The sequence below is a fragment of the Myotis brandtii genome, unplaced genomic scaffold, assembly GCF_000412655.1.
Source record: "Myotis brandtii unplaced genomic scaffold, ASM41265v1 scaffold115, whole genome shotgun sequence".
In the NCBI taxonomy this organism is placed as follows: domain Eukaryota; kingdom Metazoa; phylum Chordata; class Mammalia; order Chiroptera; family Vespertilionidae; genus Myotis; species Myotis brandtii.
In genome coordinates, this window is record NW_005353967.1 from 14,703,649 (window position 1) to 14,720,404 (window position 16,756).

At 43.9% G+C, this 16,756-nt stretch overlaps 1 protein-coding gene across 5 annotated transcripts in view; it reads right to left on the bottom strand.

The window, feature by feature from the left end:
- Positions 1 to 3,003: 3,003 nt before the first annotated feature.
- Positions 3,004 to 16,756, bottom strand: part of MRPS27 (mitochondrial ribosomal protein S27) — an 82,912-nt gene continuing 69,159 nt past the window's right edge. For all 5 annotated transcript variants that reach the window (XM_005858001.2, XM_014549522.1, XM_005858003.2 and 2 more), the window contains 5 exons: positions 14,917 to 15,032; positions 11,000 to 11,102; positions 8,780 to 8,922; positions 6,722 to 6,892; positions 3,004 to 4,112 (listed from right to left, as the gene is read on the bottom strand). In XM_005858001.2, the coding sequence (XP_005858063.1) occupies positions 3,873 to 4,112; positions 6,722 to 6,892; positions 8,780 to 8,922; positions 11,000 to 11,102; positions 14,917 to 15,032 (773 nt within the window). In that variant the 3' untranslated portion in view covers positions 3,004 to 3,872. The remainder of the gene's footprint in view (positions 4,113 to 6,721; positions 6,893 to 8,779; positions 8,923 to 10,999; positions 11,103 to 14,916; positions 15,033 to 16,756) is intronic.

Below are 16,756 nucleotides of genomic sequence, written 5' to 3' on the forward strand. Positions count from 1 at the left end.
CAGGTGTGTGCTGTCTTACGTTTTGTGTTGCTGAGTTGGCTCATCTGGAGTTGGGATTTGCCATCTATGGTCAGGGGGGAGTAGCGGGGAGCAAACCTCAGGATCCTGATACTATTTCTGTAACTGCTGCCTTGTTATCTTGTATAACCAGGACATTGGGGTCTTCGGACAGAAACTGGGAAGTGAGGGAAGGAGACAACTAACATTGCGTGAAAAGAAAAAGTAAATATACCAGTGTAGTTGGAGGCGGGTATTGGGAGGGTTTCCCCATGAACCAATTATAAACCCCAAACCGGGTGTTACTCCCAGCTCTGCCACACCTGGCTGCGTGACCTCTCACTTTATCCCTGTCGGGAGTTTCTTTTCTCACCTGTGAAGGAAAGGCTTTGACAAGATGGTCACACTGGATGGCCCTCCCAAGACTGACTTTCTGGGGTCTATAAGGCCATCTTACTCAGTAATTACATCCAACGCCTTCTCTTGGTTTCTTGCGCAGTTACAGAGTAAGCTCTATGTAAGTAGCATAATACCCTGTGGATGTGACTGACACCCAGGAACTAAAAGCTGTTTCAGAAAAGTGATTATGCATGAAGTGCCTGAAAAAAGGAGAATTCCTCATAGTCATTCACATTCTTGTACTTTTACTCAATACCCAGCAGTAGGTAATACTGTGAGGACTTAAAGGTGAACAAAGCTGCCCTAACTGGGGTGACAGGGGTCCCCAAGTTCAAGGGCAAGCTGTGGCGACCATAGGAAAAGCACCTGTTCTCTCTAAGCTGAGAACAGGTGTGTGGGTGCGCTGGACAGAAAGTAAATTCCAGGTGGAGGTAGCAGCTCACATGGAAGCACAGTGAAGAGCAGGGTCAGTGTATCTGGGGGCCTGGACTGCTCAGAATGGCAGAGCACAGAGTGGACGGCCTGGCATCTCAGTTCCCTCCATGTGGCACCGAAAATGTGCCCGCAGAGTGCTCAACAGTGACCTCTAGGACATGGCCTTTCTGTCTTCAGGGATGGTCTTTTGGCCATAGGTCTGTCCTGAATCAATGATGTTCCTTTGTCGCACACACTCCTTTTGATCTTACACTGTGCCTCCAAACCATGGGCCTTCATTGACCTGTTCCATTAGAAGTCACTATTTGCCAGAAGGGATTCTGAAATTCCTCCAGAAATGGAAGGGTTAAGCAAACATGTGAAAACTCAGGGTGGGAAATAGCCAAAATATTTTAATGACATCAGATTAACCTTAAGTAAATAGTTTTCTACTCCACTGTCAGGCTATCCCATCTCAGAAAGGCTTTCTGGCCTGAACCCAGGGGGACTGACCCTCCAGGGTTGCTGGGACTGCCCTGTGACTGAACATCCCGTGTCCCAGGAGACCCCTCAGTCCCTAGAGCCCTCAGTTTGGTCACCGTACCTGTTCCATTTCACATTCTACCTTAGGCACATTCACCTTAGAGGGTGTTTTATGGATGAAGATGTTGAGCTCTGCAGAGAGGAAGTGTCAGCAACCAAAACCCTCCTACCACTGGGTATAACAAAGGATGTGAGGTTCCCTTTATAAAGCCTTCACAAATCGTCCTTGTGTCCTTGATCTAGCTTTTTAAAAAAAAATACATTTTATTTATTTTTTACAGAAAGGAAGGGAGAGGGATAGAGTTAGAAACATCTATCAGCTGCCTCCTGCACACCCCCTACTGGGGATGTGCCCGCAACTAAGGTACATGCCCTTGACCGGAATCGAACCTGGGACCCTTCAGTCCACAGGCCGATGCTCTATCCACTGAGCCAAACCAGCTAAATCCGATCTAGCTTTTAAAGCCCAGAATAGAATTTATTTTCAGATGCTTTTTTTGTAACAAACTGTTTGTGAACATGCCCAGCTTGGATTTGGAACCCCTAACGTTCTTACACAATAAACACACAGCCCAAGTAACTGCTTTGTTTTAGACAAAGATCCCAGTGGTGACTGCCACAGTCTCAGCGGCATTGCCACCACCTTTGGCTTGGACATCCTTGTCACCATAAAGGTAATGACATCCTCAGGGCGGCATGCGGCATCGCCAAAAGGTCAAATCAACGGGGGAGGAAGGTTATTTTCAAGCTAAGAAGCTGTTATTTAGAATAAAAGGCAATTTTCCTGACAAAACTGTTGAAAAGCATTCCTCTTCCCCCATTTTCTAAAAAAAAAAGATTTAAAACATTTATCATTCTCAGAGTTTGAAAAGTTCAGCTCTGAAGCAGAACTCTGAAAAGCTGAGCTCTAACCATGTAATGAAAAGACAGTAACACCACATATTTTGCTCTTATGAATCACTAAAGCCAAAGCCCCCTGAGCCCATTTTAAACTCCGTCCCTTCCTTACCTGCACAGGCCCATCGAGGTTACGGGGACAGTGGTGTTGGATCCCGCTGCCTTGTTGGAGGTCACATTACAGCAGCTTCATTTGGGCTCAAGACCCCTGGTTCCAGGTATATATCCTCAGACAGCAAAATCACATAAACCACCGTTTACCCTTTTCCATATGGTTCATAGGTCAACATCCAACCACTGAGCCACACCAGCTGGGCAAAAAGGTACCTTTACATTTATCTTGGACCTTCCTCTTGCTTTAAGGGAATGGCAGAAGAAGCCCTGCCCTTGATAAACCAAATGTCAGAACTGGCTTTGGATTACAGCCCTCTACCTGAGTTAGATCCAGCTTGGCTAGCAGAGGGCCGTGTGGGATACTAACTGCAGGTGTATATGGAGGGAATGTTCAGGGTGAGGTCCGCAGTTTCAGGTTTCTCATTTACAACGGGTTCCTGGTACCTCCCTCATGGGGTTGCTGGGGTTGTTGGCACACAGTGAGACTTCCATAAGTGTCAGTCTAATGGAGAAGAAGGGTTGAAAATACGTTGCTGAAAATCATAGTAACTATGATGAGATTCCCTATGTCTCTCTCCCTTCCTCAAAAGATAAAGAACACATTAAAGGAAAAAAAAAAAAGAAGAAGAAAACAGAATCCAACAAAAGAATCCAAGAACATTTATTTCCACAGGTTCTTGATAAAAGACCGCAATCCAGAATACAAGTACACTGCACTTAAAGGCAAAATTACACAGCAAGCAAGAGCTACCCCAACCCCTTTCACAGAGAAACTCCAGGAATGTTGGCCTCCCGAGGGTTTGATAATTACCCATTCTCCCATGCACTGGAAGCCCATGCTGTCCCAGATTTTCTGCAACTTCTCTGAGATGTGTGTTCACAAGCCTGTGTGTGTGTGGTGTATGTGTGTGTGCACAAAAGGCTCATCTGACCTACTTAATGAAGGAGCTGAGACAATGGGTTGGAAAAAGGTACCCCAACATGATGGAGAAGCTCCCAGCCAAGGAGACTAGCTTTCTCCTCAAGAGTCCGTACATTCTAAAATGCCACAGAGGTTCCTGCAATTTGAAAGCCATTGACTGACCTTCTCCCAGTTCAGGTCTGGGTGAGACACAGGGAAGGAGAATGTGGAGACGGCCCCAGAGAGGAGAAGGGACCGAAGTCCCGGGATGTGCAGTTTGCCTCGGGTGGGGGGAGAGAGACCATTCGCAAGCCTGTGCTTGAGACTGGATACCTGAACCCTGGCACCCCATCAGGAGCTCCGAGGTAGCTGGTGGCTGCAGTCTGACTGCTTTCCTAGTTCCACAGCCTCTGGAACTAAAAGTGGGCAGCCTGCACGGGCAGACACAAGGCCTCTGTCTGTAGAACATCTCGGTGTTCCTCGCACAGGTGGACGGCTTACAGAAGGAGAAGGCGGACGGAGGAGGCTGAGGCTGCCATCACCGTCACCGTGAACCCATGATGGGGCTGGTGAAGTCCCTGTGGTGGGGCTGGGCTGTGGGGCCCGGTTAGGCAGCCGCCTTTGCTGCTTGCTGAGCCAGGTGTTCCTGCTTCGCCTTCTCCCTGAACTCCTGTTCCCGCTGAATCAAGTACAACAAATCCCGATGCCACTGCTGCAGCTTCTGCTCGTAGGTGGCGATGTCCTCTGCTTCACAGGCGGGCAGCTGGTCTTTGATGAGCTGGGTGGTTAGAGTCAAAAGATTCTCTGACTCAACTTTGCCCAGAGCCTGAAGCTGGGAATGTAAGGCCTGTTGGAAAGAAAGGAAAAACGAGGAGAAGGGCATGCGTGTGGAAGAAGGATACAAGGAGGAGAAGAGGTAAATCCCTTGCAAAGTCTCCACACATCCAGCTTGCAGGAAAAGGCATGCTGTCAGGACCCTGGCAGAGGCCTTCCATCCAGGCACTGATAGTGTTTGCTCTGTTTCCCCGAAGCCCAGCCATTTGGCTAAGATGTACTACATGTCATTTCTTCCCCTTCACTTACAAACAGTAAATGAAACTCCATATGCTGTGATTCCCTCTAGTTTCTTGTTTTAAACCACAATGACAGCACAGGCATAACAAATCAACATTTCCACCCCGCCCTGCACTGAACCAAGCAGCCAACCCCAAGAACAAAGAACTCAAAGATGCAAACAAAATGGCAGAAGCGGCTGATAAACTGGAGGAAGCCCCTCCACATCTTTTCCTTCAGAATCACCGAGATAAATGTTGGCCTGATGCGCGTTCCTTTTAACAGATGGAAGCCATTCAAGGACTTCTTGCTAATGGCGCACTAACAGCTCCCGCGGGTGCTGTGCTCCACGGGCTCCACCTGCCGAGCTCACAGGTCAGCCTGTAGTGCTGACTGCTCCGCTCCATCGGAAATGGCAGCTGGGTTTGTTCGCACTGTATTCCCGGGGAAGTAAAGTACAAAAAACACTAATCTACTTAAGTGCTTCAAGATGTAGATCACGGGAGAGAGCCACTTATGGCCCAACTATAGCTTATACCACACAGCTCCATGTTCCAAACAATTGCAGTTCACTGGCACAGGCGAGGAGGTCTGCTCCCAGGGGAAGGGAATATGAGCAGGTCTACAGGCTTCAGGTAGTGGCCAGAGGTGCAGTGTGATGGGTCTGTCATATAAAATTTGGCCCAAAACAAATTACCTGAGACTAATAAACATGAAGCAAGAGGAAGACAAGGAAATATAAGATGAAAATCATTATTCATGGGGTTTGAGGCCAAGGAGACAGCTTGGGACATCAGAATAAGGACTCAACTCTGAGTCAGAAAACTTTTGTTCAAGTCTAAAGTCTATGGGCTGGTTTCTCTCAGCTGCGGTGTCCTGTAACATGGATGAGCCGCATCTGTCACCCAGGGCCACAGTGAGGACAGACGAAATGCAGTGGTGTCTGATGCATAGACAGTAGTCAATAAGTATTTGTCTCTTGTCTTTTTCTGATTTTTTTAAAAATGTTTTTGGAAGTGTGAGGACTAAGAATTTAATTTAGGCACTGATTTCTATTCTTTGAGGTTAAGTATATAAGAAACAATAGAAAGAGGTGGTAATTTTCAGTAACGGTGTGACAGCCCTGGTCAATATGAATATGGTAAATGATAATCTATGGGGCTCAGAAGTTTTTATTTTGTTTTTTTAGCCTTTCTATATCTTCAAAATTAGGCAAAGTTAATTGGAAAAGAATTAAGCCAGCTCTACTGTTAACTCTCTGTGAACATGGATTAACCTTTCTTTCTCAGTTTTCAAATTATAAAAAGGGAAGTTGAGCAACGACCTTATAGAATACTGGAAGAAACAGTTGCTAAAAGTACAACAGAATCCCCCTTATAACACGGGGAAATAGGTATCTCACAGCTGGTTCATGATAATTACGGAAAAGATGTAAAGGTAATAATCTGGCGAAATGTACATCTCTCATTCCAAAGTGACATAATGGGTCAGCTGGCATGGATGTGAATGGTTTCTGCTTCATACAAAGAGTTCTCCTTTGGGTAGCACTTTTGTTCTCTTTGCACAAAATAGATGAGAAAAAGCAAATAAGAGGCCAAGGGTTTAACCAGTGGTTCTCAACCATAAAATTATTTTCGTTGCTACTTCATAACTGTAATGTTCCTACTGTTATGAATCGTAATGTAAATATCTGATATGCAGGATGGTCTTAGGCGACCCCTGTGAAAGGGTCGTTCGACTGCCAAAGGGGTCGTGACCCACAGGTTGAGAACCGCTGGTTTAAACTCTGAACATGGCTCTTCTTTCCTGACGACCACAGAGGCTTTGGGGGTGTTAGCTGAGAGCTACCAAAGGCAGCTTCAGTGCTCAGGGCTGCTGAAAGGGAGAGTGGCCTTGTTTCCATCTTCCATGCGGGACAAGAGAGCATTTCTAATGGCCTCCTACACAACACCAAGCCGCCAAAATGAGCAGAGGAAGATGCCTGCATCTAACCTTCATCCTGCTCAAGTGTGGCTTGGTAATTCCTACCTGCATCTCTGGGTTGTCAAGCACGCTTAGCACAACATGGAGAAAGGACCAGATCCTTTCCTCTCGGGGTTGGAGTCAGGTGATGGCTAGGAGGAGGCAAGCTATTACCGACCCACCAGACACATGTCAGGGATGAGGGGTAATGACATGCTGCCTTAGCGAACAAAACGGCGACCCATTAGCTCAAGTACAAAAAGGAGCCTAGAAATTTACATTTGTTCCTTTTAAGACCACTTCCTGTGTGAAGCAATAAAAATGCAATTTTTGATGTCAGTTTTTAACGCCTTTGTGTGTGACATTAATGCATGAAAGGACTGCCTGTCTATCACTAAGGCAGAGAGCATGCTTAATGCACAGCTGAGTGCCGTGACTAACCTTAAATCGCTCCAGGTAGCGGGGAAGCTTGGACTGTTCGGTTTCTTCCACGTCCAACTGCTCCACCAGCTCTTCTGGGCCCTTGTTGTCCTCCCCTCCTTGGGGCTGTTCCTCTGAGGACTCCTGGGCCGGAGCCGTCAGAGCCTGCAGTGCTCTGTCCAGCACGTCGAGCTGTGGGGCAGAAAGGGGCAGGGAATCATCAGCTCATGGCCCTGAGAGCACATTGAGAAGAGAGGCTGGAGAAGGGAAAAGAAGGAAATCCGGGATCTAAAAAGTCGTGAGAAGAGTTCTCTTATCAAATTATAGTTAACAGAAATGGTTATATGATTTCCATTGGATACATCCTGTCGGATGGCATGGAAAACTTCGTACAAAACAAATGGTACAAATAAGCAAGCGCAGAATTACTTGTATATGAATCAGCACAAGGGCATTTGATTTTACATTTAATCAACCAGGTAGGAATCCAAGAATTATGCTCAGTGGGCACAAAAGAATGCCCTTCCCACCTCCAGGTCTTTCTTCTGTAGTCAGTTTGGAATTGGGAGAAAGAAAAGGCAAAGAAAAACCAGCATAGACCACAACCAACAAAGGCCACCGCGAATGCACGGTGAAGCTTCTGAGCCTCGGCGAGGGCCTCCTTCAGATGTTAGCTCGCAGAGTATCTGTGAATTAGGGATCCGCGCAACCCACATTGCTGCTGGCAAAGACCAGAGGCACACATGAAATTCACTTTCACGAGGTGGTGTCTGTGACTTAGAAAGGAAGTAAATTATACAACAGAGGCTTTGTTTTGTCCCCTGTCCCTCACCACTTTCACCTTGGGGCACACCTCCTCGACCCAGAGGGACTAATCATCAGAGATGGCACAGAAACAACCTCACAGCCAGCCCTAGCACCTGTTTCAACACAGATTAATTCTGTCCATGCCACGTTAGAGCAAAAATCCAGAAATACTCCAAGGCCTTTTAATGGCACTAATACATTGCACTCAAACCTGACACATGCCCCATTCTTGCTGACATCTGAATCACATTCTTATTAAGTCAGAACACAAAGAATGCAAATCTGGCTCAGAGTAGAAGGACTATTTCCTCGGCAAAGTACTGATGTACAATTTTGTTTTCAATCACTAGCACTGACTATAGCAGGGCTAAGTAGGAATATATATTTAGAAGTGTGTATGCTGTTATAAACCTGGCAAAGAACATAATGGTTCGCTAGACATTAGCATGCAGAGCCACTACAGGAACCAGACTTGTACATCTCCCGACTGAAATGAAAGCCAAAAGGCGAGTCCTAGTGATCAGGGTCAAGGTAAAACAAGTAAGCAGCTCACAGTTAACTTTCACAGCCTAGAAGGAAACAACCACTCTGACACAAAAGCTGCTTGGATAGGAGTGGACACTGGCTTCCACTGTGCGGTGTAGTGCCATGTGGCTCTAAGATCCCTCATCTCCTGTAGCCTGAGCTAAGTCTCGTAACTGGTGTCAAGAGTCCTCGGTGACTAAGAGAGATGAGCTTGGGACTGAAGGACAGCCTCCTAGTCCAGGCAGCACGAACGCCTTGACCTCTAAGGGACATCTGATCCGGGTCTCAGCACTGGGCATTCACCATGGAACTCATAAATGGAAGGGAAAGAAGGCTGTGCCATCTCTAGTCCCCAGATTCATTTCTGTGGGCTCAGGAAAAGTTGCCATTTAGTCTCCCAGGGCTCTAGGGTACAGAAAGGCCAACGTTTTTAAGTGGAATCTTAACCTCTCCTGGGCTGCCACAGAGATTTTATTGGGGAGTGGGCAGTATTTTATTGAACTCAGGGGAGGGGAAGAGGTTCCCTCCTAGACAGTGGACTACAAAGTCAACAATAATCTTATTTTCTAGTACATTTGGTCAGTAACATTGAGAATGTTTGTGGTTTTTCATTCCTTTTCAACTGAATAAGTACATGATTCTACAGAAATAAAAAAGAAGTAGGGGACAGGGAAAGACAATAAAAACAAATACAAAACACAACTTATGAGGTGGCTAACTCCCATTGAATTAGGACGAGGAACATACCGCTTCTCTACATAGCTTTCCATCTTCTGGGGAGGAGGCCACCTTCTCCATCACCTGGAGGGCTCTGTCAAGGTAGCCTGGTGGCCACAGGAGAGGCATGTTGTGGTACACAGCCCGCAGCCCTCGCTGCAATTCCACCTTCCCTGTGGCCAAAGGAACAAGGAGAAAGCTCAGCCACGCCTTCCCACTAGGCCTGAGACAGAGGCACCCACGCACACCCACCGGGCAGCTCTAGAAACAGAGAAGGATCATTTCATATCTGAGCTGAGGGCCCAACCCCACCCAGCCACCTGTGACGTTTCAGATGGATGGTGCGGAATGTGGTAAGATTCACTGAATATGTTTTTTAATACACAATTTTATGAACTTGTTTCTCCTCTTTTTCACCTGGACTGGTGGGGATTATCATGAGGACGTCTGCAGCGTAGGCTGAGGGTAATTTAGAGAGGCTGATATATCTGCCTCTAAGTGGAGCTGCCCTTATAAAATGAGTCAAACAACTGAAACACTACTTTTGTTTTAAGAACAAAATCTTCCTCAGAAAAAAATTCTACAACTTCCCTACTTGAAAATCTTGTCAACATTGGACAACTTGCCCGGCCAGGAAATGTGGGACAGTTTTTGAAATGCTCCCAACGTCCCATTGACTGTCCTCATGAAAAATAAAAAAATCCCATTTTGCTCTTTTGTCCTTTACTTGAGCGTTATCAGTGCTAAAGGCATAAAGTCCGCATCATCCTGGCTCTCAGGACATGAGTGTTCCTCCTGGTACCTCAAACCATCATCCCCCCTGGAACCTCAGGATGCAGACAGCAGGGTCCTCTGGTGGGCACTGTCTGTACTCCTGGGGCCCAGAGCCCCCTCTGCACTAATGACCAAAGTCACCTTGAGCTGTCAGGTCTCAAATCCACCTTCACTTATCTTTCCTGGGAAGGAGGATTTGGAAAAGCTCTAGCAGGACATAAATAGACAAAGCTTATCAGGTGACAGCTAACTTTAGAGCTTTAAGATGCTTGGGGCCAGACTGTGGCCACATTCTGGGAAGCGGCTGCCATCGAGGTGAGAGGGGCTGTCCAGCACAGGACACAAGAGCAAACAGCTTCTAATGGGACGGCTGCCAGTCCCAATGCCCCAGGGCCTCTGCTCAGAAACAACAACAAAGTACATTTTCTTAGCCCTGACAACTTCCTGAATAATTCCTATAGTATAATAGACTTGAATGCACACCTGAAGGCAAAAACATGTAAATCAGAATTGAAAAGAGATGGCAAATAAGGAGAATATGACTTCTTAAAAGTGTTCAACTCCTTCGTGAGTCTGACAGCCCGTCTGGTAAACTCTGAAATTCCTCCCTGAGTCACTTTATATCAGGATCAACCTCCAAGGATGCCACATTACATTCTATTGAAGATAAACTTCAAAGGCAGCCAAACTGCTATAACAAAATAAGCAGCTCAAAGTTAACTTTTACACCTTAGTAATGAAATAGCCAATGAGACGATTTTCAAAAAACAAAGGTCAGGAGAAGCAATGATTAATCAGGAGAAGGTGCTTCCTCAAATGCCTATCAAGTCAGACAAAGCCTGGAAGAATAATGACATAATTTGCACTTAGTAAACCTCTGCAAACAGGGCACATTTAAGGCTGAATCTTACTTGCCCTGATTGCACAAAGCCCAGGTTCTGAGGCCACACCGCAGAGGCTTCGCCTCCTGACCTGGCTGGTCCAGGGCAGTCAGGGCCCTTCCCCCGCACAGCACAGCCACACTGTGCCAACGAGCCACTCACTGCTTTCCTGAAGTGCTACCAGCGGCGCTGAGTTTCTCTTCCCTCACCAAAAACAATACCAAGGAGAGGACTTCAACCCTAACTCTCAATGTCTTACTCCCTGGACTTCAGATCTAAAGAGAGAGAAAGATGTTAATACTGGAGAAGATTCTACTGGCTGGTTCTCCCAAAAGGGGGCCGGAACTTTCCTTTTGCGCTCTAGCCCTTCCTCACACGATTACCACTAAATATAATCTGTGGCCACCAGCACTAGTTCTCAGCTTGCAAGTTGGCAACAGTAAGGCCACCAAAGGTTATTTCTTTGTGCTTAAAAGTGAAAGTTGTATAGGAATTTACTAGCAAATCTAAATCAAACTATAATTTTATTGTGAAGGAGAAGAGTGCATTAGTTATCCCGATGAAGCACAATATCTGTAAGGATCACTTAGCTTACCCAGAAGTGCATAGCCATACAGCTGGGAACTCAAACCCACTGAGTTCTTTTGCTTTAGGCCTGGGAGTAACAGGGATGCACCGAAGTTCCTCTCCTCTTCCCACTGCAACAGAATATACCAGGTCACTGTCCAGACAAGCAATGACTACTTTACGCAAAAACGTGATTTTTAATAACATGGAGGAAAAAGAACATGTCATAGCATTAAGTTAAAAAAGCAAAATAAAGCTATAGATACACTATAATCACAACTTTGTAAATAAAAGGTATTTATGTTTAATGAAAAACACAGGATGTTAACAGATTTCTGGGTAGTGAAATTATGAGTAATTTTGGTTTTCTTCTTTGTACTTTTCTTTATTTTCTAAAATTTTGGCAATGAATAAGAGCTCCTTTTACAATCAGAAAAGCAAAACAAAACCAAAATAAAGAGTATACTCTGGATCAACATTGCCTGGGGCAATCAACAAAAACTGACATGCTGCCAGCCTCACGTTCACTCCCATGGCTATGACATGATGGAGCAAGCTTTTGAATTTTAAACAATTCAGCAACAACAGGATTCCCATTTGACAGTGTTAAAATAAATACAACTATTAGGCTGCTTTTAGGTAGATCTGTGCCTATCAAAAATAAATTAGGCAATCAGAAACACTTAGTGATCATTTCTTTCAGCCCAGGGCACAAAATTACACTTCAATAAAATTGGAGCCTTTGAGACATGAGAAAATGGGGCAACACCACAGCATTGCTAAGCTTGCAGCAGAACAGCAACAGCAGTGACAGGGATTCCCTGGAAAATCGGGCCCGGAGGAGAGCCTTGGCAATGCCCCAGACACGAGAGCTGGGGTCATTCAGTGCCACTCGAGTACACACTGGCCTGAGCCCGGCTCTCGCCTGGAAACACAGAACACAAAGCTCAGGCTGCCCGGCACTGGTGTCTGCGCACAGAGGTCAGGGAGGAAGCAGGGAATGAATGCGGTCTGCCTGACAACTGCAACTCCGTGTGAGTGAGGCACCCCAGGTGTTAATGGGCACCCAAAGCTTTTTCCTGGGGATGGGCTTTGTGCGACAAAAGTGTAATTTCTTCAGGTCTGAAAAAAGCAAAGGCCTTGGGAGAGAAACAAAGCCTCCCCAGGCACTTCTGAGCACAGATAAGTGAAATTGCTGGTGATTAAGGACCAGGTCCTTTCAGTTTCAAAAGCAAATCACTCACTATAGGTTTGATTTCCCCACATAAACTGCAAGAAAAGGGGCCAGTGAATAATAAATGAGCCTTAAAAACATTTTTTTTTCTTTAAGGAAACCATGGTCTAAGTATCAGAATGCAATAGGGCGAAAAGCCAAGTGAGCGGTATCCTTGCTGTGCTGGGAGCCAAGCAACGTGGTGACAGCGACAGGAATGGCCATACTCCCAAAGGACTTTTAAAAAGGTGAAAACAAACAAAAACAAAATGAGTGTCTTAGAAGTGTTTTTAAAAAAATGGTCTGAGAATAATGCAACCATGGCTGAAATATTACTAGTAGGTTATGGACTAAGTCAGGTGCTATTTCACCAATGTCCTCTAGGTTTTTCCATTTTATGCTTCTGCCTCTCCCATTAATACAAAGCAAACCCTCATTCTCCCCCCACCCCCTGCTCCACTCCACTTCAGTTAGACATCTCAGAACACCTGCCTACACTTGCTGTCTCCCTTCTGCACCTCTAACTCACTCCACAATCCACTCCAATTTGGTTTCCTGCTCCATTATTCTATGGAAACAAGGTTATTATTTTGTGCCTTCATGCCACTGCATTTAATGAAGTTTAAAAAGGTCCTCATCTTACTCAGAAGCATGCTATACTGCAGACCACTCTCTTCCCGTGGGTTTTGTGGTCTGCACATTTCTATTTCCTTTTTGCTCTGTGGCTCATTTTCAGACATTTACACATGGATGTATAAATTTTATATCCAGATTTTTCCATTAAGCTCCTGATTTCCCTTGTGCAATCTCGATTGTCTCAAAATGCAAAATCTTCAGAGCCATACTTCAGAGCTAAATTAATGATTTTCTTCATAAAACCCAGTCTTTTTCCAGAGTTCCCTTTGCAAACACATGGCAACCCCTCTGTCCAGATACACAAGCCAGAAACTGAGATAAGATTTGACCCCCATTTTCCTGCCTCCACATCTAGTTCATCATCATCTTATCTGCCTCCCAAATATGTCCATTGGCTACGCTCTAACTCCACCACATCCTGGTCCCAAACTACCATTATCTCTTGCTCAGACAACCATAATCATCTCCTAAGTGCTCTGACCACAGCCATCCCGGTCCCACTCTGGTCTTTTATGCACATTACAGCCAGAGGCATCTTTTTAATACAAATCTGATCATGTCACACCTCTGCTAAAAACTTTCAATGGTTTCTCACTATTTTAGGATGAAGACAAATAGCTTAGCATGATCTATATTTTACTACCTTGTCTCATCCTACAGCTGCCTTCCATTCTCTCTGTTGCAGCTACACTGATTATCTTCCTATCTTCCTCCAGTCCCTTTCTGCTCACCATATTCTTTCTGCTTCTGCACATGTTTTGGATTTTCTTCCCCCTTTTCAGTCAGTTAATTCCTAGTCATCCTTCAAATATTAACCCGAGAACTATTTCCATAAGAAAGCCTTTCCTAACCTATCTAAGTTTAAAATACAAACAAAAATTCCTATAGCCTTTCATAGACCACATCTTTGTAGTACTCATTATAGTCATAATTTTATATTTGTGTGTGTGTTTCATTTTTAAATGCCTGTAATCTTCTTAGATTGTAGGCAGGAAATGTTTGCTTACCTTTGTGCACAGGTATGAAATGTTATAGGTGCTTAATACATATTTAATGAGATAATGAATATGGTGTTTGCCATAGGCTATTAACACTCATCTTAGAAAAGCAAACACACCATAACTTCTTTAGAATGTGGGCTGGACTAGATGACATTTTCAGTTCTTACCCAAATTAGAATTTAAAAAATTTTTTTTTTATTGGTGTCAGAGAAGAAGGGAGAAGGGAGAGAGAGATAGAAACATCAATGATTAGAGAGAATCATTGATCAGCAGCTGCCTCCTGCATGCCCCCTACTGGGGATTGAGCCCACAACCTGGACATGGGCCCTTGATCGGAATCAAACCCGGGACCCTTCAGTCCACAGGTCGACGCTCTAGCCACTGAGCAGAACTGGCTAGGGCCCAAATCAGAATTTTTTAATGTTACATTTAAGGTTAAGGGCAGATAATAGGATCAGACTTCCTGGCTTCATAAGGCAGTTTCATGCTATTAACTGACATCCCTGTGCCCCAACCTTCTCATCTGTACAAAGTTGTGAGAACTGACTGCATTAATAAATTTCCTGGTATAAAGTGCTAGTTATTGTGTTATCACTGTTGTTATTCTTAGGACAGCAATAAATAATGACTAAATACCTAACCTAATGGATAAAACCAAAACCTGACATTCTGGATTGACCCACTGTAACCTTAGGAAAGTACTGATAGAAATTAAATAATTGGTATTTAATACCTAGGGTTGTGGTCAAAGTCAGCAGCCTCATTTCCTCTTTGATATGCCAGGTCCAGCTCTCACTGACTATCTGTTACCCATTTCTGAAGAGCACTGGAACTAGATAGTTTCAAAACGTGCCTAAGCACTTTCACTTGCGATTCTCGTGAGTGGAGGACATCCAGTTCCACTTTGTTAGAAAGCACTAACTACAATGGAGCGCAAACACTCATTCCTCGTTGTACACAGCCACAGAGCTGCCCAGCAGACAGCTCTTTCCAGATCCGAGAGCCGGGGTTTCCTCTGGCCACCTCAGCCTGCCCAGTAGCCACTACCTGCTTTTTCTAAGGTTCTGGGGAACTGCTTGAAGGTAGATCACTTACAGTGAAGTCTGTCTTCTTTGCCAGGCAGTGGTATAAAACATAGAGGGAGAGAAGCTGTGTGGAAGGTACTTCAAAGGCTTCTTGCATCATGACCTCAAAAACCACGGATAAAGCATCTGGCAGGAAGATCAAAGTGAAAACGAGAGCAAATTAGCTGCAGGTAACATCACCAAATCTGTATTTAACTATAAATACTCTTATAAAAACATGGGGCACGATAGAAAAATAAACAGAATTAAGAAGTAAAAAATGTGGCTGTGTTCCTAGTTCTTCCCAAACCTTTAGCTTCTATTGTACATACTTGTATGCACTAAACCAGGTACTACTGTACCACTCTCCTCAAGGACATTGAATAAACCACTTAATTTCTCCCAGCATCAAGTTCCTAATGATAAAATATCATTTGTCCCATCTACTTCAAAGGATTGTTGGACAGTCCAACAAAATAATATATATGAAAATGCCTCATACACTGGGAAGCAAATTTAAGGCAGCATGTCTATCAGCTGGAAGAGCTCAGGCACACAGAAAGGAGGCAAATATATTTTCCAGATCACCCTGACAAGCAGAGTGGGGCCGGGCTGACTGCTCCATTCTGTGTTCTGGCACCTTCTCCTTGTTAGGGCAAAAGAAGACAAATGCTAGAAGCAATCCTCAATCCCAGGTATTATTTCAAAGACAAAAAACTGATTAATATAAAGAGGACTATTGAACTCAGTTTAAAAGACTTGAACAGGGGAAAGGAAAATGCTCATTCATAAATTATAAGCACCTGAGTGTAATATACAACGTATTTGTTTCCACATGAACACTGGTCATAGGAGATCAGACAGACATTGAGCAATTTTTATTTTCCCTCAATATTCCACAACATAGACAGAAGCCAAGAAAATCAAGTTCAAACAATTTCCTCTTCTTAATATTGTTAAATTAGAGAATGTTAATATTGATTTAAAATGTGGAACCTGCATTTAGCAGACACAAATATTTCTGACTGACTGAGTTATGTTAACCAATTTTTGCATACACTCATAATTATAAGAGTTAGCACTGATTTGCAGCTGTTTCTAGCCAGCTGGTTTTGTACATGTTGTCATGGTTTGGAATGAGGCCACAAGCAAGAATTTCTATATTCTTTTTATAAATGGGGAAACTGAGATAGACAAACAGACCAGGAAGTCATCTAGTCAGTAGCAAAGTAATGACCTGGAAGAGATTAAAAAAAAAGAAAGAAAGAAAGAAAGAAAAAATGAAAAAAAAAAAAAAACCCAACTGCAAATAAAACAATATTTTAAAAGCAAAATTAAAGCTAAAAATCCAGTTTTTTTAAAAATGTAGTTTTGCCAGTATCTGTTCACTGAATCTAAAATTACACATGAAAAAGAAATCAAATTTACTTTATCTGTCATTATTTATATTCTATATTTCCATCCGCTTGAGAAGTAAAATTATATTGGCTATATAATTAATTTTAATTTTCCTCCATAATCACTTATGTTCTTTGATATTTCTTATCCTAACAACAAAAAATACATTTTTTCTAATTTTTGCCATAAATGATAATAATCTTAATCAAAAATTTACTTTAAACATTTTCAATATTATTTACTCTGCATTTAGAAAAAGAACTCCACTGGAGACTGTCAGGGTCCCACCTGACCACTCTGTAGAGTCTGCTGCAATCACCATCGTTCCTTGGCTCCCCTATTGCAGCTGAGGTGAAAGAGCCACTTTAAATTAATGTCATGGGATCAGAGAATTTGGGGTAAAGAGATCTCAGAGATCATCAATCCACTTATTTACAGATCTATATATATAAAAGGCTAATATACTAAGTGAC